Raw genomic sequence first — 24,701 nt, 5'->3', positions numbered from 1 at the left:
CCATATGTCTCTTCTGTGTCCCTCACAGTACAAACAGGTGGAGCAGTACATGTCCTTCCACAAACTGCCCCCGGACACACGCCAGAGAATTCACGAGTATTATGAGCACCGCTACCAGGGCAAGATGTTCGATGAGGAGAACATCCTCGGGGAACTCAGCGAACCTCTCAAAGAGGTAAGGTGGTCTATGAAGAACAAGTCGTACACTTCACATATCTTCAGGGCTTCCTCCTCATAACTCTTCATCTTTCTTTGTCATGAAGGAGATTGTTAACTTCAACTGCCGCAACCTTGTTGCCAACATGCCTCTTTTCGCCAACGCTGACCCCAACTTTGTGACCGCCATGTTGACCAAGCTCCGCTTTGAAGTGTTCCAGCCCGGAGATTACATCATCCGTGAGGGCACAGTGGGGAAGAAGATGTATTTTATCCAGCATGGGGTGGTGAGCATCCTAACCCGGGGCAGCAAGGAGACCAAACTTTCCGATGGCTCCTACTTTGGCGGTAAGTCACATCTGGTTTGGCTGTGTCCGTGAGGAAAGGACTATTTGGGAGTCACGGTGTTTGTAGATCCTAAAACTCCTCATGGTGACCACATCAGCCAATCAGGATCTTGCATTCGTGCTTCCAGTGCCATGCAGGAGAATTGGCTGGTTGGTGTGGACATCATTTAGGGTTACTTCTCAGTCACATGGCCCACGGGAGACTGAAGGGATGTCCACCATAGAAACAACAGATTGTTGGGTCAGTCCGTTGGAATGCCTTGGCTGATCGGAGTTTCTCTTTTTGTAGAGATTTGCCTGCTGACCCGTGGACGCCGGACGGCGAGTGTACGCGCTGACACCTACTGCCGCCTCTACTCCCTCTCTGTGGACAACTTCAACGAGGTCCTGGAAGAATACCCAATGATGAGACGGGCATTTGAGACGGTCGCCATGGACCGACTGGACAGGATTGGTGGGTGCAGGAGTTGGAGAAATGCATTGCAAGTGTATAATGAAGGCACAGCCAATGATCCATCATAATGACCATGCCACATACCGACTCCAGAGGGACAGAGCCGCTCTCTGATTGTGTTCATTCCTCAGACATTCCACTTACCCTTCACACTGCAGAATGGGGCCCCTGAGAAGTCCTAGAATCCGATCTGGACCTTCACATAGCTGCCTGGAGCTTCTCCTTGGCCACTTATTGCCCCATTCTGCAGCGTTTTACAGTTTAGTCAACCTATAATACATCCCATCTAGCATCCCCCCCCCCCCATCCCTCCATAATACATCCCATCTAGCATCCCCCCCCGTCTCTCCACAATATATCCCATCCCCCCCCCATCCCTCCATAATACATCCCATCTAGCATCCCCCCCCCGTCCCTCCAGAATACATCCCATCCCCCCCCCCCATCCCTCCATAATACATCCCATCTAGCATCCCCCCCCCCCCCCGTCCCTCCACAATACATCCCACCCCCCCCCCCATCCCTCCATAATACATCCCATCCCCCATCCCTCCATAATACATCCCATCCCCCATCCCTCCATAATACATCCCATCTAGCATCCCCCCCCTCCCTCCACAATAAATCCCATCCCCCCCATCCCTCCATAATACATCCCATCCCCCCCATCCCTCCATAATACATCCCATCCCCCCCATCTCTCCATAATACATCCCATCCAGCATCCCCCCCCGTCCCTCCATAATACATCCAATCCCCCATCCCTCCATAATGCATCCCCCTCATCCCTCCATAATACATCCCATCCCCCCCACATCCCTCCATAATACATCCCATCTAGCATCCCCCCCATCCCTCCATAATACATCCAATCCCCCATCCCTCCATAATGCATCCCCCTCATCCCTCCATAATACATCCCATCCCCCCCACATCCCTCCATAATACATCCCATCTAGCATCCCCCCCATCCCTCCATAATACATCCCATCTAGCATCCCCCCCATAATACATCCTATCCAGCGTCCCGCCCCCCCCCCCCCCCATTCCCCCATAATACATCCCATCCAGCATCCCCCCCCCGTCCCTCCATAATACATCCCATCCCCCCCCAGATCCCTCCATAATACATCCCACCTAGCATCCCCCCCATCCCTCCATAATACATCCCATCTAGCATCCCCCCCATAATACATCCCATACCCCCATAATACATCCTATCCAGCACCATTCCCCCATAATACATCCCATTAAGCATCCCACCCGTCCCTCCATAATACATCCCATCCAGCACCCCCCCCCCCCCTCAATCCCCCAATAATACATCTTAACCCCCATCCCCCATAATACATCCTATCCAGCACAATCCCCTCCCCCGGATAATTCGTCCCATCTCCCAACCCCCATAAATCATCCTATCCAGCACCCCCCCCCCCATAATTCATCCCATCCCCCACAATACATCCCATCCTGTATCCACTTTTTTCAATCACTCGCCACTTTGTGACCCCTGACCCTGTTGTCACCCTCTGAACCAGCTGAATGTCCATTCCCTTGGTGTTCTCTGTATTCCCCTCCTCCTACGTCCTCCTGATCTCCTCCATGATATTATATTGCTCCCTCAGCCATTCTCATATAGGACCCCCAGGCCCGTGTGTGTCCCAGTCTTGTAGACGGACCCCCGGGTTAGCTCTGCTTCATTTATCTGTCCTCTGTCTACATGTTCTCCATCTGCCCTCATCCAGACTTGACCTCTTTATTTCACATTTCCGCCTCCTTTTTCCTTCCCTCTTGCTCCTTCCTGCTCTCGGCATCTCTTTCTCCATCAGCCTCCATCTACCTTTTAGGTCTTCTTAGCAAACCTGTCTGTATCTTCTGTTAGCTGCCTTGTCCTTTGCCCCTGGCCTCCCCTCGGACATCACATTCCTTTCCTTGTGTCCATCTCCTCCCCAGGTAAGAAGAACTCCATCCTGCTCCGTAAACGTGCAGAGAACAGCACAGGCTCGGTGAATAATGAGATCATTCAGCAAATTGTGAAACATGATCAAGACATGGCTCATAACATCCAGGATCTGCAGACACTGGGAACAATGCGGGATCCTGGACACAATAAGACTCTCATCTGGGAGCCCCTGGTTCATGCCCCTCTGCAGACTGCTGCAGCCACCACTAATGTGGCCATCGCTCTCACCCATCAGAACCTTCAGGCACATGTCTTCCTGCCCCCATCATCTTTACCTGAGACTGCGTATGCCAGCCGCCAGGCCCGAAGGTCTCAACCCAATATTGGAGGGTCCAGGCCGCCTTCTGTAAGTTCTCCATCTGGTGCCCAGTCCCATTTGCAAACTCCAGTTGGGATCTCCCCCTCTTCCCCAAGTGGCCTCCAAAAACAGGGTGCTGTTGTTCCTCCCTCCCGGCTTTGCCAGATTCAGAGAGTGGAGCCCGCTTCCCTGGCAAAACCACTTATGAATTCACAAGTGCAGCTTTCCCGGTCACGTGGGACTTCAGCATCCACCTCTGTTTTGCAGCAATCAGCGGGGCCTGTGAGCTCTCAGGTGGTGGCAGGACCTCTTTCTGGCAGGACTCTGCACTACAGTCTGTCTAGAGCAAGTGGTTCTCACATTTCTCTGCTAATGCAGCAAGCAGCCAGTTCCCCCCAACAGCTCGTCAAACACAGGAGCATACAAGGATTGCCCATTGGGAGACTGTCGCAGGATGTCCGGTTCCTTTCTGCTTCTCAGCCTTCACTGCCCAACAGAGTAGCCCAGCAGCAGGACACTGCAGCCTCTCCACAAGCCGTGGACTCTCCAGGATCCATTAGTAATAAATCCTCTCCATCTGTGTCTGTAACGCTTGTTAAACCTCCAACTCACACAACGCAGGTGCCTACAGGGTCCCTCACTTTATCTGCATCTTCAATCAGTGGCTCAGTCACTCCACAGTCTCCTGTTTCTTCAGCACGACCTCCAGGGCCATCTCGTAAGGGATCGGTGGTCTTCAGCCCTGACATGGACGTTGCTAAGCCGAAGCTTCCCTCAAACATGTAATGAATGAATGGCCTGAGAAATGGACAACTCCTTCCAGGGCCACAATACAATATGAACGCCTTCTGATCCATGCACATCATTTGCCAGCACAATCCAAGAACCAGTAGTAGTCTAATGTGGTTATTTCTGCCAACACTGCCTTTCTCGAGTTCCATCGTCTCTCCCGGACATGACCTGTCGCAAGCAAAAGCTCAACAACTGGTCCATTTCCCCTGGGCACGTAGTGTGATCTTCCTTAAATGTAGACATGAGGTTGTCACTGTTTAGAGGGTAACCAAGCCTTACTCATCGTGCAAAGCTTTATACACAAAAACAGAAAAAAACAACAAGAAAAACCTTTCATAGGAGTTTCAGGACTATCATTGAACAAATGAGCAGGACATTCCAAACCCTTAGATAATGAGCCAGGACATTGGACCACTTCCAAGAAGAATCTTATAGTGAGGTGTCTACTGGGTTCTCCACACACACGCCAGTTGATGACCCCCAATAGAGGCTCAACGGTCCAGCTGCAGTTAGGAGGTGTACAACATGGATGGCAAAGGAACAATGCAAGGTGGACGGAGTACATGTTCAGTAGACACAAGGCCCCCTGCCCACATTCTGTGTGCTTGATGTCTCTATCTTCTCATTCACTCCACTCTTTCTAAATCTCAGTTTTTCTGTATCTGTCCCAAATTCTTAAGCACCCCCTTGGATCTCCCAGGCTCCCCCCTTTTCCCTGGCCTCTTCCAGGTTATTATCTTTCCTGTGTTTCTTCAAGAGTCACAAATTCCATGAGGTTTCTTCTTGGGTCTCCAGGTGTCCAATGTCTACCCTGGACTGTCTATTCTTTTAGCTTCTTTCCGGGAATATCCACAACACTACGGATTGCGCAGAAGGGATCCTTTGTTAAGCTGATTATGTTCCCTATCTCATGAACCCCAACTCTTTACGTATTGCTCATTTATTTCCATGACCACCCCAGTTGGTAGCAGGCTCATACACTGAATGTACTGTACATCTGATTGGATTGTTGTGGGGGACAGCCTACCTTGTATGGCTGTCCCCCATTAACTTCTATCCTTGTTCCCCAAGAAATCAGAACCCCAAATTGTCCTCTTTTGCTTTGCTAAGGCTCTGTAAAGTATCTTTTGGTATCTCATGACTGATAATTTGCAGATTTTTAGCACCAACTTGCAGATATACGGTATAGTCCTTGCTCACCCAATTGTATAAACTGCCTTTGCAGGATGTTGCCGAACACCACTAATGCTCTTCCCATTCTAATCATTCTGTTATCAGTAGCAATCTGCGAGATCTTCTCGTGTTCTGAGAGAGTGGAAAATGTATGTTCCTCAATAATGGAACTTTCGGTTGTATGAAGACTTCAACACTTTTGTCTATCCTAAATTCCCACAGATGTTGCTTCTTGGCCTTTAATGTTCTTCTAGAAACCTGAAGCTCTGTTGTAAACCCAACCTTGCATAGCTGTCCCCCAGACCAAGCTATATACCAACACCCAATGCTGTAGATCTACCTTCCATGGTTGTCCCCCAGACCAAGCTATATACCAACGCCCAATGCTGTAGACCTACCTTGTATGGCTGTCCCCCAGACCATGCTATCCATCAGTGCCCAGTGTTGTAGACCTACCTTGTATGGCTGTCCCCCAGACCATGCTATCCACCAGTGCCCAGTGTTGTAGACCTACATTGTATGGCTGTCGCCAAGACCAAGCTATCCACCAATGCTCAATGTTGTAGACCTACCTTGTATGGCTGTTGCTCAGATCAAGCTATCCACCAATGCTCAATGTTGTAGACCGTCCTTGCATGGCTGTCCTTTAGACCAAGCTATCCACCAATGCTCAATGTTGTAGACCTACCTTGTATGGCTGTCCCCCAGACCAAGCTATCCACCAATGCCCAATCTTGTAGACCTACCTTGTATGGCTGTCCCTCAGATCAAGCTATCCACCAATGCTCAATGCTGTAGACCTACCTTGTATGGCTGTCCCCTGCAACAAGCTATCCACCAATTCCCAATGTTGCAGACCGTCTTTGCACAGCTGTCCCTCAGACCAAGCTATCCACCAATGCCCAGTGTTGTAGACCTACCTAGTTCCTCGCCTGTTTAAGCCATCCTGCATTTGTTAGAACCCGTGTTTCAACCTTGGTGACTTCTCCTATAACAAGATGTCTATCCCAAGGTGTGTGGCCTCCCTCTTTCTGCTCTAACCAATATCTAGAACCCAATTCTCAGTTCCGATCATCCATCCCTTCTATGTTCTTCTTTTCTGCCCATTATCCTTGCTGGGAAACGAATTTCTTCAGTCTGCAAACTGTTTAAAAACTGTCCATGTCAAAGCCAATGTCCGTCTTGCCTGGTATTTATCAATACTTGCTGGCTCTGAACAAGCCATTTACCCTTGCAGGTCTCTCACTGCCTGGTTACTCCAGCTCATAAGAGAAGTGAATAGTTCCATCATAATACATTGACACCGGAGTCTTTCTGAAGGGATGTAACGCCATTGCCTCCCGGCATAACATACCCCTCACCTTCTTCACCAAGACACTCCTGAAGGGAGATGGGATCGCCCTACAAAGACATGAAAGACAACAAGGTCTCAGCCCCCCTTTTGAACACACAGGCCGAGAACAGATACAATGAGGTAGAAAAAAACCACCAAGTCATCGGGCACCGGCAAACTCTGAAAACACTTCACCACAAACTCAAAGAGCTTTCTACCGGACGATGGCTGGTTGGTGTGCTCCTCCATGTTCCTGTGATGTCCCTCATATTCCATATCCGGCTTTCCATGTGTAGTTTTGGACAGTTTCATTCATTAAGGTATTTCAGTATGGTTTATGAGGTCACACAACGTAGACTCAGTGCCGGTCAATGAATTTAGCATCACGTTGAACATATGTCGTGTATTTCCACTGAAAGTAATCGTTTAGCACTTTATCTAAAAAAAAAAAAAAAATACATGAAGTCTGTCATGGCTGCTAATTAATCTATGAAGTCTACTCTCCTTCACCTAGACCTTCAGCACACATCATGTCGTGTCAGTGACGACGTCACCACTATGGTGTGTAAAAACCATCCTATCACTGTTGAGCGGTGGTCGTTAAGGACATTTTTTTTTTCTATGAGACAAAGTTGTCATTCGAGTTGGAGAAATAGATTGGGGCACTTTGTTCATCCATCTCCATGGAAAACGGTGGAACTGTACCAGGAGAGGAGACATTTGGTGAATGATCCTACAGGTAGGTAGAGGTTGAGAACACATCATCACGCTGGTGGATAGATCTAGAGATGTTAAAACATGGAAGTAGGTTTCATCCTTAGTGATCTGAATACAGAGACAGAGCTGGAATGTTGGGAAGATAGTCCAACTCCAACATAAACTAGACGTAGCTTCTGTGATAGGACTGAATATTAGCAAGATTGTGCAGGGAGTCAGATGGAAAGGTCATCCTACACTATATGGTCAAAAGTATGTGGACCCCCTCCAAGGATGGAGTTCAGGTGTCTCTTGGTAACACTCCATCAAAGACAATTGTGCTCCTCCAGCCTTGTAGCAACAGTTTGGTGAAGACCCTTTTCTGTTCCAGCATGAATGTCCCTGGTGTACAAAGCCAGCTCCATACGGACATGGTGTGACCAGTTTTGGGTGAAGGAACTTGGGTGTCCTGCACAGAGCCTTGACCTCAACCCTACTGAACACCTTTGAGGTGAACTGGAACCCCAATTGTAATCTAGCTCCATAAAGACATTGTTTGACCGGTTTGGTGTGGAGGGACTTTAGTGTCCTGCACAGAGCCCTGACCTTAACCCTACTGAACACCTTTGAGGTGAACTGGAACCCCAATTGTAATCTAGCTCCATAAAGACATTGTTTGACCAGTTTGGTGTGGAGGGACTTGGGTGTCCTGCACAGAGCCCTGACCTTAACCCTACTGAACACCTTTGAGGTGAACTGGAACCCCAATTGTAATCTAGCTCCATAAAGACATTGTTTGACCGGTTTGGTGTGGAGGGACTTTAGTGTCCTGCACAGAGCCCTGACCTTAACCCTACTGAACACCTTTGAGGTGAACTGGAACCCCAATTGTAATCTAGCTCCATAAAGACATTGTTTGACCAGTTTGGTGTGGAGGGACTTGGGTGTCCTGCACAGAGCCCTGACCTCAACCCTACTGAACACCTTTGAGGTGAACTGGAACCCCAATTGTAATCTAGCTCCATAAAGACATTGTTTGACCGGTTTGGTGTGGAGGGACTTTAGTGTCCTGCACAGAGCCTTGACCTCAACCCTACTGAACACCTTTGAGGTGAACTGGAACCCCAATTGTAATCTAGCTCCATAAAGACATTGTTTGACCAGTTTGGTGTGGAGGGACTTGGGTGTCCTGCACAGAGCCCTGACCTCAACCTACTGAACACCTTTGGGATGAATTGCGAGCCAGGTCTTATTTTTTTGGTGCCCAACGTGAGGTCCGATGTGTACAACAGGTCTTCTCCTGCAACATCAGTACCTGACCTCACTGATGAGCACACATTCCAATAGAAACATCCCAAAATTTTGTGGAAAGCCTGTTGAGAAGAGTGGCAACTGCCCAGGGGGTTCCAGGGGGACTCCATATTAGTGATCATGGAAGGAGGGGGGACTTTATAATAATGGCCAGGGTCTTAGAATGATATGTCCTACTAGGTCACATAGGTGTGATGGTGAGGGGTACACATATTTTTGGCCATTTAATGTATATCTGGAGCAGCTCTGGGATCTTGAGTCGTATCCGGTTTGTACACCAGTGTGGCTTTCTTAGGCATCTGGCTTACTTCTCCATGGATTTCATTTTCAATTGATACTATAGGGCCAGAGAAACGTACATGGATGTAAACACCTCCCGATGGTAGGGTAGGCCTCAGAAGACCCATGGTAGGTTTTCTATGTACCAGGACATCATGTAGTTGCAGGTTGGAATGTTTGCCACCCAATTACATTGTATATGAATGTAGAGGATGAGGAATCTTCTCATGTCGGATACAGGAAGGACGAGGAACAGTTAGACTCTTCACGCACGTAGCTCTCACAAGCTCATCTCAGCCAGAGAATCAGACTAGGACATTGTTGGGGAGTTGACTTGTCTACATGATGATCATCTGTATGGAACATCAGATTTTTTTTTTTTTCTATTTTGTGTTGTACATATAAAACTTGTATGGAAATAAGTTCTGTAAATAAAGCAGTAAAAACCACAGAAGAGTATTTACTTGTGGTCTTCCCCTCCCAGGTCCCCAAAGACTTTGGTTCATAACCTTCCAAAGAAATCCCTACCTGCTTCTGTTCTGTATCTACTGGGATTGGCCATGCCAAGGCACTTCCTCAGAGAATAGCCAGGTTTACCCTCAGAGTAGTCCTCCACCCCCAACATACGGTAGCCGTATGTCACTCTTTGCAGGTATTCCACGTACTGTAGATGAGGAATGAGGACGTTGCTGGGAATAGCACATTTCAGGCAATGGGATGTCGGAATTTGATCTCAAGCTCTGTGTTGGCTTCTAGGAAAGGCCAACTAGAAGGTCAGAAGGGGTGGGTGGTGATAAACCCTGACCAGACTGAGTCTTGTTGTGTCGGCTCACAGCATTTGCAGATTAGAACCATAAAGGTCATTTTCTACAATAAAATGACACAACGGCCTTTGTGGTAATTCTGTTGTCTATGTCAATGTTTTCCTGGAATGTGGGAGACACGGAGAGGCCGGTGAGGGCAGAGCTGCAGGTGAAAGTACCGCCTGTAATCCTCTGCGTGCTGGAAATCAGGTCACAGCTGGTTTAATACAGAACATGGACAGCTGGATGGGGTCAGTCACCTTCTGGTCAGCAGGAGGATGTCAACGTTCTCCAGGAAGGGCCACCCATACAATCAGATGGGACCATCTCTGCAGAGATTTACCAACCACTATAGGGGGGAACAGATTTACCAAGCACTATGGGGGGGGAAGCACAGATTTATCCCCAAACGGCGAGTGGAGAGTAGCAGGCCAGACAACTGTGAGGTGCACCAGAGTCACTAGAGGACACAAGGCGCACTGGGGATCTCTGGAAGACATGGGGGTGCACCGGAGTCACTAGAGAATACAAGGCGCACTAAGAATCTCTGGGAGACATGGGGGTGCACCGGAATCACTAGAGGACACGAGGCGGAGTGGGGATATCTGGGAGATGTGGGGGTGCCCCGGAGTCACTAGAGGACACGAGGCGCACTGGGAATCTCTGAGAGACGTGGAGGTGCACCAGAGTCACTAGAGGACACGAGGCGCACTAAGAATCTCTGGGAGACATGGGGGTGCACCGGAGTCACTAGAGGACACGAGGCGCACTAAGAATCTCTGGGAGACATGGGGGTGCACCGGAATCACTAGAGGACACGAGGCGCACTGGGGATATCTGGGAGACGTGGGGGTGCCCCAGAGTCACTAGAGGACACGAGGCGCACTGGGAATATCTGGGAGACGTGGGGGTACACCGGAGTCACTAGAGGACACGAGGCGCACTGGGGATCTCTGGGAGACATGGGGGTGCACCGGAGTCACTAGAGGACACGAGGCGCACTGGGGGCCGTTGGGGTGCACAGGACACACTGGGTGCCGCAGGAAGTTCTGGCGTGCACTAGAGGTCACGGGCTCAGGAAGCTCTGAAGCACATTTGGGGTCACAGGGCACACTGAAGTGGGTACCAAAGGAAACTCTCAAGTGTAATAGGAGTCTAGGGTCCTACAGGAAGTCCTGGAGAGCACTGGGGGGGGGGGGGGTCACAGGTGCACAGGAAATTCTGAAGTGCATTGGGGGCCACAGAGCACAATGAAGTCACCGAGAACCAAAAGCAGTCCTGGAGTGAATTACAGGTCATGGGCCACACAGAAAGTACTGGAGTGCACTAGGGGTCACGGGGCACTTCCCAGGCAGTCCTGGTGTGCATTAGGAGTCATGGGTCCTACAGGAAGTCCTGGAGAGCACCACAGGTGCATGGGTAATTCTGAAGTGGGGCCACAGGGTGCACTAGGGGCCATGGGCCACACAGGAAGTTACGGAGCGTACTAGGGGCCACACAGGAAGTCTCGGAGTGCACTAGGGGCCATGGGCCACACAGGAAGTCCCGGAGTGCACTAGGGGTCGCTGGGCACACAGGATGGGAGGTACGGGGGGTAGGTAAGGTGTCAATGGGCGCACACTAGAGGGGGGACCCCAGCGCGGAGTCCCAAAGAAGAAGAATGTGACCAAACATCCGTTCTGCTGGTCCCGCGACTTGACTACGTTTGGATCCATAGAAGGGTCCCGATGACGAGCGCTCACTTGCCGCATGCTTGTTTCCGGCTCAGTATTGTCAGCAATGGCCAGGCATGCGGCATTTCTAGCAGGAAACCTCCGCCACATGCAGTGGGGTGGGGGGGGGGGTGTCATGGAACGTCCCTCCCGGAATTCACCGACATTTCCACCACAAGAACATTCCCACCATTAGAAGATTATCTCCACCCGGCTCTGCCAGCACCACTCAGACTGGGAGAGGGGGAAGGGCAGCACTGGAGGAGGCAGATTGCTAACAGGAGTAGAGATCAGAGTGACCGATGAGTCGCCTATTGCTGCAACTCCGAAAAATGAAGCTTGCCGATTGGAGGAGAGAGCGCAGAGATAACCTCATCTGTAAGCCGCTGCTCATTCACCGTCCAATCCCAACCCGGAGCAAACTGTACAGCTTTTCCTGCAGCGAGGTCCTGACTGTGCGGCAGGAGGGGGGCCTATAAATGAGAAGAATGGTCACCAGAGGAGGGTGGCAGGCATGGCTGTCCTGGATACCGGGGGCATGCTGGGACTTGTAGTTCTATAGGATGATTTTCCATTCCTCCTGACGGGGGAACTCCAGATTACAATCACCTCTAGATGAAGCATGCTGGGACTTGTAGTTCTACAAGATTCTCCATTCTTCCTGCTGGGGGGAACTCCAGATTACAATCATCTCTAGATGGGGCATGCTGGGACTTGTAGTCATGCGGAACTCAGAGAAGAAGCAGGTTCTGACTCTAGGAATCCCAGAACAGAGGAACACTACGTGAGGGCAGATGCTGGGGGCTCTGATGACCCCTCATCCCCGGGGGGGGGAGCCATGGTCACAACTGTCCCTCTCTGCACATAAAGGGATTACAGGAGGTCAGGAATGAGGCCCCCCCCCCCCCCGGGTACACGACTTTCCCCGTCATTAGCCCCGGATGGGATTAGGCCGAATGCCCCCCTCTCAGCGTTATCACCCCGTAAACCCATTTCAGGAGCGCTGCGGACAGATGGCGACTAAACTCATTTTCCGTAAGCTCGCTGCCGCCCCCTCTGTGTGGCGAGACGTACAGGCGGCTTATTGGCCAATAATCTGTTACGGGATAATTCCGTTCACTAAATCCTCAATCATCAACCCTTCTCTGTCCAGCTGCCGCGACGGCCGGGGAGGGGGGGGGGGGGGGGGGTACAACGTCACCAGACAAGGAAGAGACACAACAGATAAAGCCGTGGAAATGTTTAATGATTGGGTCACCATGGAAACATACATGTGGAGTGCTAGCTCTGGGGGTTAGCTGGGTCTGCCGGTGTCATCGCATTACGATGTTCTGACCACCTGCATGATGTTGGTGTAGCCGGATCCGGGTCTCCAGCCCGTCAGGATGATGACGATGTCCTCTTTGTGCAGGAAGCCACGGACCTTCCCTGTCAGATACAAAGTATTCATCATCAATATCACCATCAATGTATCCATCACCATCATCAATGTATCCATCACCATCATCAATGTATTCATCACCATCATCAATGTATCCATCCATCATCAATATCACCATCAATGTATCCATCATCAATGTATCCATCACCATCATCAATATATCCATCACCATCCATCAGTGTATCCATTCATCATAGTATCCATCCACCATCAATGTATTCATCCATCAATCATCATCAAATGTATCCATCAATCCATCCATCATCGTATCCATCATCAATATCACCATCACCAATGTATCCATCCATCACCAATGTATCCATTCATCATAGTATCCATCCACCATCAATGTATCCATCCACCATCATCATCAAATGTATCCATCATCATCAAATGTATCCATCTTCAATGTATCCATAATCATCAATATCACCAAATGTATCCATCATCAAATGTATCCATCATCAAATGTATCCATCATCAAATGTATCCATCATCAAATGTATCCATCATCAAATGTATCCATCATCAATGTATCCATCATCAAATGTATCCATCATCAAATGTATCCATCCTCACCATCATCAAATGTATCCATCCTCACCATCATCAAATGTATCCATCCTCACCATCATCAAATGTATCCATCCTCACCATCATCAAATGTATCCATCCTCACCATCAATGTATCCATCCTCACCATCAATGTATCCATCCTCACCATCAATGTATCCATCCTCACCATCAATGTATCCATCCTCATATGTATTCATCCATCATCATAAATGTATCCATCATCATAAATGTATCCGTCATCATCATATCCATCATCAATGTATTCATCATCTCCATCAATTCATCATCCATCATCTATACACGATACATTGTAACACCACTACTGAGAATAATTATAGTATCCCGTCTCCGGATGTGAAGATGAAGGATGCAGAACTTCCCGTCGTCTGATGATTTTCTGGGGTCGGGCGGTTAGCGTTCCCAAGTCATCGATTTCACTCGGATATTTTCATGTGAAGTTGTAGATCAGAATGGAAACATTTATAACCAAACCGAACGATCACCCGGAAAACGAGTCGATGGAAAAGGCGATCAAAAGTAAAAAAATGGCAGCTGTGTGCCGGACTTTACAGAAAATGGGGTACAGCGTGGTTGGCCTGACAGCCCCATACACACCTACCCCCCCCCCAGACAAAAGACCCCCTTCTAAGCACAGGTCACACCACACACACACACACAATGCCCCCCATTACACATACAAGACCCCCAAATACAATATACCGCACCCCTTAATAAACTCAGGGCCCTTCATACACAAAGAGCACCCCTTCTACACATGCAGCCCCCCTCCACCCCCACACAATGGCCTCCCCTACACATACAGGACCCCCTCCCCCATAAAGGCACAATACCACCCCCCAAACACACCGTGTCCTCCCCTATAATCACAGGGCCTTCTATACACATACAGGACCCCCCCCCCCCCCAAACACAAAGAGTACCCCTTTTACACATACAGGCACAATGCCGCCCCCCCCCCCCCCCCCAAGCACAAGGCCTGCTATAAACACAGAGCCCCTACAAACACGGAGCCTTCCATACACATACAGAACACCCCAAAATAAACGAGGGTCTTTGCTATACAGAGCACCCCCACACACATACATATCCCCCTCCCCCATACCTCCTGTGAAGGGGGGCGGAGCCGTATCACACATTGTAAGTTATAGAACCCTCTGCTTCACTCTTACCAACTTCAATGCCGAACTGCACCCTTCGATCCACGTCATCGGCCCAGACCTCCAGCTGGGACTCCCGGTACAGTACGGGGAACACCCCGCGGTTCAGATGAGCCTGGCGAGCCACCTGCTCATTCCTGGTCACAGCGATGATGGGAGCGCGCGGGCGGTAACGGGACAGAAGCTGGGCACTCCTGGGAGAGAGGGGAGTCCAATCAATATATCAGAATGAAGAGCAGCTGGAGGAACAAAATGGAATCCATTGACCCCGGGACCCTTCTCGGCTCAGGAATTACAATGGAATCCATTGGGGGTGACCCCGGGACCCTTTCCGGCTCAGGAATCACAATGGAATCCATTAGGGGTGCCCCCAGGACCCTTCCCGGCTCAGGAATTACAATGGAATCCATTAGGGGTGACCCGGGACCCTTCCTGGCTCAGGAATTACAATGGAATCCATTGGGGGTGACCCCGGGACCCTTCTTGGCTCAGGAAATTATCTATGTGTAAGCACCTTCGGCCTTAGTCATGTATCTGCAGCTCTCTATAGAAGGCCCAGACCCCAACATCCCTTCCACCACAAGACCCAGAGGAGGACCTGTCATCTGCACGGTGATCAGGGGGCCAAAATGTTTCAGGAACCTTTGGAGACACATTTTCACCTCTCAACCTCTGGGCTCTTCTGTGGGGCCCGGGGCCAGTACTGAAGACATATGAAGGCAGCCATTGCGGACCTTCATTTTGTGATAGGTGAAATCAGTCATGGGCCCCTCCTGTACAGATGGATCCTAATTCCAGTGGCTGAAGTGGTTCTGTCTGGGCAGACCTCACTCATGGACTTGCAGGGTGGAGGGTTGGTTGGCTGGGCGGAAGGCAGGATGGAAGACTCATCCGGCCTCATGACTTCACTCTGGAAGGATGGACACTTTACAGCAGTGGCTGTCATCTTCCAGAGTAAAGGGGCCTCCTGCTCCCACGGACGTCTCCATAGGGCCACACAGAATACCATGTGTAATGCCACAGAAGACCATCCTCCTAGACTGAAGACCTCCTGATGTAGAATGCAATCACACTGGAGACATGAAGCTGCTATAATGGGCCCCTTTACAATCATTGCTCCCACTGCTGACCGCTGAGGCCTGAGGACCACACTTCAAACACCAGAGGGCAGCATGTGACCCTCAGACTTAAAGGACCAAACAAACCCTCCAACAGATTGATATGTCCTGGAGAAGTCCCTTCCGTGCCCAGGGGCGGACTTACCATTTGGAAACTCAGGCACTGCCCAAGGGCCTGGGGTCAATAGGGGGCCCCATGAGATGCCCCTGGTTCCTTTTTCATAGGCTTTTTTGAGTTTGGGCAAGGACACAGGGGCCCCATGATCCCCTATTGCCCGGGGGCCCCATGAGTTGTCAATCCGCACCTGTCCGTGCCATACCTGCCGGATATGGTGAGGACGATGATGGCCGCAGCGCAGCATTTGAAGGAGGCCTCCACGGCTCCAATGGCGGTGACCTCTGTGGGGTCCTGGGTCAGCGGGGTCAGCCTGCGCAGCTCCTCAAACAGCTGCTGGTTGTAGATGGCGGATTCGGCCTCCCGAGCGATCTGTAACAACAGAGTGTATGAGATCTCAGCAAGCTACCCCACCCTGAGGCCAATGGAGCGGAGAGGGGGCAGGGAGATGTCTTGGGTTCCCCTTTAAGACTGCTCTCCCTTCCTCCTGAAATCCCATTTAGTGAAACCTCCTGCCGGAGGCAACCAGCGGATTGGCCGATATGGACAATATGCCCTCAGACACGTGGACTGGTGTGCATTGTAGTCCCGCACAGCACAGGTTAAGGAACCCAACCTCAGGAAATTCTGTAACAAATATGATCTCTGGACTTTGAATCCAGATCCCTGTGACGGCTCCAGAGTCACCCCCCCCCTCCCCCCATGAAGTCACACCCCACCCCCCGGCCATCTCTGTGCGGCTGTGACACAATACGGGAACTACACCCTACAGACTTACAGCTGCAGTTTCATCTGCTTAGATTTTGCCATCCCTTGCTCTAGATGATGCTGGACGTCCTCCAATGAATAAAAGGGTCCAGTCAGTCTGGGGAGGAAAGACCTAGATGATACTGGACGTCCTCCAGCCAGGAAATGAGCTCTGACTTGCTGCAGCTTCTAATGCACACTGTGAGAAGCTCCAGTCCAGGAGAGGAGCCGGCACAACAGTTCAAGACAGAATGAAGGAAGGCCGGAGGGAGGAATTAAGGTGTTACTCTACTGGTCTTTCCACCAAGACGTGCCACACATTGGCAGATCTGCTGTGATGGACTGCCTGGTTGTAGCTCAGAGTTCTCACTTTGATAAGAGACTCACCGCGTGCTGCATTTGAACCGCCTCGACTGGATACAGACCCTTGGCCGTCTCCCCTGACAACATGATACAGTCGGCTCCGTCCAGCACGGCGTTGGCCACGTCGCTGCTCTCGGCTCGGGTGGGACGTGGCTTCTTGATCATGCTTTCCAGCATCTACAGGAGAGAGAAGTGTAGATCAGGCCACGGAAACAAAGGACATCAGAGGAGCAGGAGCACCTGATCCAGGGTAGCCAAGGCGGAAGAAGAAGGGGAGACCTTCAGCCTCAGCCAAGGCGGAAGAAGAAGAAGGGGAGACCTTCAGCCTCAGCCAAGGCGGAAGAAGAAGAAGGGGAGACCTTCAGCCTCAGCCAAGGCGGAAGAAGAAGAAGGGGAGACCTTCAGCCTCAGCCAAGGCGGAAGAAGAAGAAGGGGAGACCTTCAGCCTCAGCCAAGGCGGAAGAAGAAGAAGGGGAGACCTTCAGCCTCAGCCAAGGCGGAAGAAGAAGAAGGGGAGACCTTCAACCTCAGCCAAGGCGGAAGAAGAAGAAGGGGAGACCTTCAACCTCAGCCAAGGCGGAAGAAGAAGAAGGGGAGACCTTCAACCTCAGCCAAGGCGGAAGAAGAAGAAGGGGAGACCTTCAACCTCAGCCAAGGCGGAAGAAGAAGAAGGGGAGACCTTCAACCTCAGCCAAGGCGGAAGAAGAAGAAGGGGAGACCTTCAACCTCAGCCAAGGCGGAAGAAGAAGAAGGAGACCTTCAACCTCAGCCAAGGCGGAAGAAGAGGAGGAGACCTTCAACCTCAGCCAAGGCAGAAGAAGAGGAGGAGACCTTCAACCTCAGCCAAGGCAGAAGAAGAGGAGGAGACCTTCAACCTCAGCCAAGGCAGAAGAAGAGGAGGAGACCTTCAACCTCAGCCAAGGCAGAAGAAGAGGAGGAGACCTTCAACCTCAGCCAAGGCAGAAGAAGAGGAGGAGACCTTCAACCTCAGCCAAGGCAGAAGAAGAGGAGGAGACCTTCAACCTCAGCCAAGGCAGAAGAAGAGGAGGAGACCTTCAACCTCAGCCAAGGCAGAAGAAGAGGAGGAGACCTTCAACCTCAGCCAAGGCAGAAGAAGAGGAGGAGACCTTCAACCTCAGCCAAGGCAGAAGAAGAGGAGGAGACCTTCAACCTCAGCCAAGGCAGAAGAAGAGGAGGAGACCTTCAACCTCAGCCAAGGCAGAAGAAGAGGAGGAGACCTTCAACCTCAGCCAAGGCAGAAGAAGGAGGAGGAGACCTTCAACCTCAGCCAAGGCAGAAGAAGAGGAGTAGACCTTCAACCTCAGCTAGGGCAGAAGAAGAGGAGTAGACCTTCAACCTCAGCTAAGGCAGAAGAAGAGGAGTAGACCTTCAACCTCAGCTAAGGCAGAAGAAGAGGAGTAGACCTTCAACCTCAGCTAAGGCAGAAGAAGAGGAGTAGACCTTCAACCTCAGCTAAGGCAGAAGAAGAGGAGGAGACCTTCAACCTCAGCTAAGGCAGAAGAAGAGGAGGAGACCTTCAACCTCAGCTAAGGCAGAAGAAGAGGAGTAGACCTTCAACCTCAGCTAAGGCAGAAGAAGAGGAGTAGACCTTCAACCTCAGCTAAGGCAGAAGAAGAGGAGGAGACCTTCAACCTCAGCTAAGGCAGAAGAAGAGGAGTAGACCTTCAACCTCAGCTAAGGCAGAAGAAGAGGAGTAGACCTTCAACCTCCTAGCCACCACACTGCCAGCATGGCTCTGACAAGATCAGATTTTTTTGACTTTTTGGAAATGCTTTTCATTTGTACAGGAAGGATAAAGGTGGGGGTGGGGGCGCTCGTCTTACCTGTGTTGCACAAATTACTGGTTTTCCAGCCCGGTTACACCGTCCAATCATCATCTTCTGTGCCAGAAACACTTTCTCTGCTGGGATTTCAATGCCAAGATCTCCGCGGGCCACCATGATACCATCGCTGGCCTCAAGAATCTCATCAAACCTTATACAGAAAGAGGTCAACATGAACAGAGATAAACAGAACAGGGGAAACAAACCAAGGAGACCCGCTATGTAGATGGCTATAGGAGGAGGAGGAGACCCGCTATGTAGATGGCCATAGGAGGAGGAGACCCGCTATGTAGATGGCCATAGGAGGAGGAGACCCGCTATGTAGATGGCCATAGGAGGAGGAGACCCGCTATGTAGATGGCCATAGGAGGAGGAGACCCGCTATGTAGATGGCCATAGGAGGAGGAGACCCGCTATGTAGATGGCCATAGGAGGAGGAGACCCGCTATGTAGATGGCCATAGGAGGAGGAGACCCTCTATGTAGATGGCCTAGGAGGAGACCCTCTATGTAGATGGCCTAGGAGGAGACCCTCTATGTAGATGGACTAGGAGGAGATGAGGGAGACCCTCTACAGGGGTGTCAGTGCTCCAGAACGATTTCTGCCCTCACCTCCGAACCCCCTCGTGATTCTCTATCTTGCTGATAATCCGAATGTTCTTCCCCTTCTCGCCCAGCACCTGGCGGATGGCATGTACGTCCTGCGCCTTCCGGATGAATGAAGCGAATATCATATCAACTCCCTGCTCAATCCCAAACTGGAGGTCCAGGCGATCCCGCTCAGACAACGCAGGGAGGTCCACCTCAGCCCCTGGCAGATTCACCCCCTTTCTGCTGCACAGATTGCCCCCGTTCTCCACCTCCGCCAGACAAAAGTCAGAACCTTTAAAGAGGGAGAAAACAAAAAAAATAACCTCCTGCCCCGCGATCAGAACATTGGAGTCACCCCCTCAGTCGGATCCATCACTCAGCTCTTCACACTATTACACCTCTGTCACCATTTATCCCAGCAAGGGCCCCCATCCAGTCAGAGGCTGGGGGAGGGAGGAGACCTGTAGATGTTACTTACTGCGGCAGAGAAACAAAATCAGGTCTCCTGTCCTGCCAGACAGAGCTGTGTATATCCCAGGACTGGATGGACCAATACAAATCCTTTGGAAGATGTATGTAGGAATTTGTTCTGCAGTTCAGCTTTAAAAAAAGGTTTGCCCTTTCCATCAGCTTAGACCCCATAGCCCCACCCCCAGGAGGTCACGTGCCAATACTTGTGGGAAGTCATTTTGTGTACAACAGAATCTCTAACCAATGAAATGATATTCTGATGGGTATGATAGATGTTCAGATACAAAAAACCTCCACCCCCCCCCCCTCCCCCGATCACCCCCATTTACCGATCTCTCTGACCAGCAGTGAGATGAGTCCATCGTCCACAAAGATCCGTCCTCCAACCTTCACCACCTTGGAGATGTTCTTATAGTCTACCCAGAGGATCTGCTCATCACACTTCTCCCGAAAAGCGTCATCTGTCACCACTTTAATGACGGTACCTTTCACCAGCTCCACCTCAGCATTTTCACCCTGCAAGATGACAGAGGTCCAAGAATGACCAATATGGAGTCTGTAACATGACATTACAGCCATTTCAGACACATATTACGTGTGACCACTTAGCAGCTACCACCATCACCTGCCAAAGCCTGACAGCTATAATGAATAGTACCTCAAGTAACCAAACATGAGGAAACAAGGTCCTCCCCTAGCTGTAGAGGAGCATGAGGAACCAAGATCCTCCCCTAGCTGTAGAGGAGCATGAGGAACCAAGATCCTCCCCTAGCTGTAGAGACACTTGAGGAACCAGGTCTTCCTCCAGTTGTAGAGACACTTGAGGAACCAGGTCTTCCTCCAGTTGTAGAGACACTTGAGGAACCAGGTCTTCCTCCAGTTGTAGAGACACTTGAGGAACCAGGTCTTCCTCCAGTTGTAGAGACACTTGAGGAACCAGGTCTTCCTCCAGTTGTAGAGACACTTGAGGAACCAGGTCTTCCTCCAGTTGTAGAGACACTTGAGGAACCAGGTCTTCCTCCAGTTGTAGAGACACTTGAGGAACCAGGTCTTCCTCCAGTTGTATTGACACTTGAGGAACCAGGTCTTCCTCCAGTTGTAGAGACACTTGAGGAACCAGGTCTTCCCCTAATTGTGAAGGCCCTTTCTATCCCATGCAAACTCTACATTGTGAATTCCATCATCTTGCTCACCGTTTTGATGACCCCAGTTCGGATCTCGGGTCCCTTTGTGTCTAGAGCGATGGCCACCGGTCTGTAGAACATGGGGTTTGTAGCAAAGCTTTCTGTGGCTTCTCTGACATTTTTGATGGAGCCTGCGTGATACTAGAAGATGGAGACCGATTAGTGGAGGAACTGCCACATGGACTGTCTGTCTGGTATCATCTTGTCATCAGCTCACCTCATGCGTTCCATGAGAGAAGTTCAGACGAGCAATGTTCAGTCCAGCCTTTATCATCTCTTTTAACATTTCCACCGAGCGGGACGCCGGGCCTGGGACACAAGGACACATAAGACCTCCATGCTGCATCCCCCGGGGGGGGGGGTTCTGGGGAGGTGTTCGGTCTCCCCCCCCCCCATCCAGAGTGTTCCGGGGCGGTGTTGGCTCCCGCCCCTATCCCAGATGTTCCAGGGAGGTTTTGGGTCTCCCCCCACTATCCCAGGTGTCCCAAGAGATGCTGGGTCACCCCCCTCTATCCCGGGTGCCCCAGGGAGGTGGTTGCGTTTCTCCCCCCCCCCCCCCCATTACTGGCTTCACCAGGGAAGTGGTTGGGTCCCCCCCCCCCATTACTGGCTTCACCAGGGAAGTGGTTGGGTCCCCCCCCCCCATTACTGGCTTCACCAGGGAAGTGGTTGGGTCCCCCCCCCCCCCCATTACTGGCTTCACCAGGGAAGTGGTTGGGTCCCCCCCCCCATTACTGGCTTCACCAGGGAAGTGGTTGGGTCCCCCCCCCCATTACTGGCTTCACCAGGGAAGTGGTTGGGTCCCCCCCCCATTACTGGCTTCACCAGGGAAGTGGTTGGGTCCCCCCCCATTACTGGCTTCACCAGGGAAGTGGTTGGGTCCCCCCCCCATTACTGGCTTCACCAGGGAAGTGGTTGGGTCCCCCCCCCCCAATTACTGGCTTCACCGGGGAAGTGGTTGGGTCCCCCACATTACTGGCTTCCCCGGGGAGGTGGTTGGTTCCCCCCCCCCATTATTGGCTTCCCTGGGGAGGTGGTTGGGTCCCCCCCCCCTATTACTGGCTTCCCCGGGGAGGTGGTTGGGTCCCCCCCCCCATTACTGGCTTCCCCGGGGAGGTGGTTGGGTCCCCCCCCCCCATTACTGGCTTCCCCGGGGAGGTGGTTGGGTCCCCCCCCCCCATTACTGGCTTCCCCGGGGAGGTGGTTGGGCCCCCCCCCCATTACCGGCTTCCCCGGGGAGGTGGTGGGTCCCCCCCCATTACTGGCTTCCCCGGGGAGGTGGTTGGGGCCCCCCCCCCTATTACTGGCTTCCCCGGGGAGGTGGTTGGGGCCCCCCCCCCCCATCGCTGGCTGCCTAAAGGAGGTGGTGGGTCCCCCCCCTATTACCGGCTTCCCCGGGGAGATGGTCGGTGGTTGGGTCTCCCCATTATGTCTTCTCTAGGGAGGGGCTCACAGGGTCTTCTGGGAAGAGGGGGAGTGGTTACCGATGGTGCAGATGATGCTGGTGTTGCGGGCAGTCAGGGGTTCCGAGTCGATGTCCAGCAGGCACAGGTGCTCCAGGAAGGTGTCCGCCATGGAAGCGTTGAGTTGCTGCTTCTGGAAGAAGGCCGTGCCGAGGTCCTGGGTCAGCTGCGCCATGTTCTCCGAGAAACGTCTCCGGCCCACTGCTCCGAGACAGACAGACATGAGGGACAAGAGGAGGACATGTTACACACAAAGAGACACGACCTACCTGCCAGACCGTCCACCATGGACACTCTCTCCATCCCCCACATTCCTCTGACCACACCGGGGCTGTCCGGACGCACACAGATACAATGTGGTCAGTCTGGTCCCCCAGCACACGGATCGGATCTCTCCGGGGAGTCTGCTGGTTAAACAGTGACAACTCCTCCTGGAAAGTGACCAGTCAGCAAATCCTGGGGGGGGCGCCCGGGGGGGACCATCTCCTCCCACACAATGCTGTTGGGTAATGGGGCAGATCAGCCAGTCATCACCTGGGAGGGGATAGCGCCACCATCCTGACAGCAAGGGAAATGATGATGGCCGTGTGTACCATGCAGGATGAGGATGGCGGGGGTTGTAGTGACAGGGGAGAGGGCGGCGGGGGTTGTAGTGACAGGGGAGAGGGCGGCGGGGGTTGTAGTGACAGGGGAGAGGGCGGCGGGGGTTGTAGTGACAGGGGAGAGGGCGGCGGCGGTTGTAGTGACAGGGGAGAGGGCGGCGGCGGTTGTAGTGACAGGGGAGAGGATGGCGGGAGAGGATGGCGGGGGTTGTAGTGAGGGGAGAGGATGGCGGGGGTTGTAGTGACACAGGAGAGGATGGTGGGGGTTGTAGTGACAGGGGAGGATGGCGGGGGTTGTAGTGACAGGGGAGAGGGCGGCGGCGGTTGTAGTGACAGGGGAGAGGACAGCGGCGGTTGTAGTGACAGGGGAGAGGACGGCGGGGGTTGTAGTGACAGGGGAGAGGATGGCGGGAGAGGATGGCGGGGGTTGTAGTGAGGGGAGAGGATGGCGGGGGTTGTAGTGACACAGGAGAGGATGGCGGGGGTTGTAGTGACACAGGAGAGGACGGCGGGGGTTGTAGTGACAGGGGAGAGGATGGCGGGGGTTGTAGTGAGGGGAGAGGATGGTGGGAGTTGTAGTCAACCATAAATGGTGGGAGTTGTAGTGAGGGGAGAGGATGGTGGGAGTTGTAGTCAACCATAAATGGTGGGAGTTGTAGTGAGCCATAGGAGGGAATGGAAATGGTGGGAGTTGTAGTCAACCATAAATGGTGGGAGTCCTAGTGAACCATAGGCAAGAGTGGAGGACTGTGGGAGTTGTAGTGAGCCAAGGATGGCAGAAGTTGTACAGGATAGAGGATGATGGGAGTTATCCACCTATGAGTAACAGCAACACAGGATACCACCCGCCCTTCCTCCTCTAATACCAGAAACATCCCCCTTCATATCCAGGACAGGACCCCCTCCCCCCCACGTGACCACATCAGTGCGCCTCTACCAGAAGTCCCCGGTGGGGTCACCTCCTTGTACCTGATGACAATCTGTAGCCCTGTCTGTCCGTCTGTCTGAGCTGCAATCCAGGAAGAGGAGGGGGAGGGGGGACTCCACCCTATAACAGACTACTTACCTCCTCCCCTCCCCCGCCCTGTTATACACAGTTCTGTCATTAACTCTTCATGGCCGAAGGAAAACCGAATCGTCTCATTTCTGGGCTCATCGCCCTCATCGGGGCAACAAATTCCCAACATTTCCTGACATGTCCCACCGATATCTGTCACCTGTACCCAGACAGGATCCGACATAAACACACCGACACCAACTGACACCAACTGACACTGACTGACATCAACTGACACTGACTGATATCAACTGACACTGACTGATATCAACTGACACCGACACTGACTGACACCAACTGACATCAACTGACACTGACATCAACTGACACTGACTGACATCAACTGACACTGACATCAACTGACACTGACTGACATCAACTGACACTGACACCGACATTGACTGACACCGACTGATATCAACTGACACCGACACTGACTGACACCAACTGACACTAACATCAACTGACACTGACACCAACACCGACTGACATCAACTGACACTGACACCGACTGACATCAACTGACACCAACTAACATCAACTGACACTGACACCAACTGACACCGACACCGACTGACATCAACTGACACCAACTAACATCAACTGACACTGACACCAACTGACACCGACACCGA

General features: G+C 51.9%; 2 protein-coding genes across 3 annotated transcripts in view; one reads left to right on the top strand and one right to left on the bottom strand.

Annotated features, from left to right (window-relative positions):
- LOC149431399 (uncharacterized) overlaps nt 1-9,256 on the top strand; it is a 33,156-nt gene extending 23,900 nt beyond the window's left edge. Inside the window, exons 5-8 of the mRNA XM_089665634.1 lie at nt 29-175; nt 264-504; nt 793-957; nt 2,911-9,256. Coding sequence (XP_089521760.1) covers nt 29-175; nt 264-504; nt 793-957; nt 2,911-4,004 — 1,647 coding nt within the window. The 3' untranslated portion in view covers nt 4,005-9,256. The remainder of the gene's footprint in view (nt 1-28; nt 176-263; nt 505-792; nt 958-2,910) is intronic.
- A 3,286-nt stretch (nt 9,257-12,542) lies between these two features.
- LOC149431398 (pyruvate kinase PKM-like) lies at nt 12,543-24,109 on the bottom strand. 2 transcript variants are annotated; one of them, XM_089665636.1, is made up of 11 exons: nt 23,979-24,109; nt 22,429-22,608; nt 21,162-21,253; nt 20,954-21,085; nt 20,090-20,276; nt 19,311-19,581; nt 18,700-18,850; nt 16,880-17,032; nt 15,951-16,117; nt 14,525-14,706; nt 12,543-12,745 (listed from the first exon to the last, which is right to left on the bottom strand). In XM_089665636.1, exons 2-11 carry the CDS (start codon nt 22,580-22,582, stop codon nt 12,639-12,641), a joined length of 1,596 nt encoding a protein of 531 aa, XP_089521762.1. In that variant the 5' UTR covers nt 22,583-22,608; nt 23,979-24,109; the 3' UTR covers nt 12,543-12,638. The 2 variants fall into 2 exon arrangements, with proteins under 2 accessions (XP_089521762.1, XP_089521761.1); XM_089665635.1 differs by lacking the exon at nt 23,979-24,109 and adding an exon at nt 22,677-22,800.
- Between the last annotated feature and the right edge of the window lie 592 nt (nt 24,110-24,701).

Source organism: Staurois parvus, unplaced genomic scaffold (assembly GCF_062004578.1).
Source record: "Staurois parvus isolate SC_StPar_1 unplaced genomic scaffold, SC_StPar_1.0 ptg002280l, whole genome shotgun sequence".
In the NCBI taxonomy this organism is placed as follows: Eukaryota; Metazoa; Chordata; class Amphibia; order Anura; family Ranidae; genus Staurois; species Staurois parvus.
The sequence above is the reverse complement of the archived record's forward strand: the minus strand, read 5'-3'. Positions and strand labels throughout refer to the sequence as shown.

Coding starts and splice junctions, on each gene's coding strand:
- LOC149431398 (XM_089665635.1), bottom strand. CDS start 22,719: ATGTGGGGGATGGAGAGAGTGTCCATGGTGGACGGTCTGGCAG. Junction 21,254..22,428: donor CAGCATCATCTGCACCATCG/GTAACCACTCCC, acceptor CTTGTGTCCCAG/GCCCGGCGTCCCGCTCGGTG. Junction 20,277..20,953: donor GAACTGGGGTCATCAAAACG/GTGAGCAAGATG, acceptor GTCATCTTGCAG/GGTGAAAATGCTGAGGTGGA.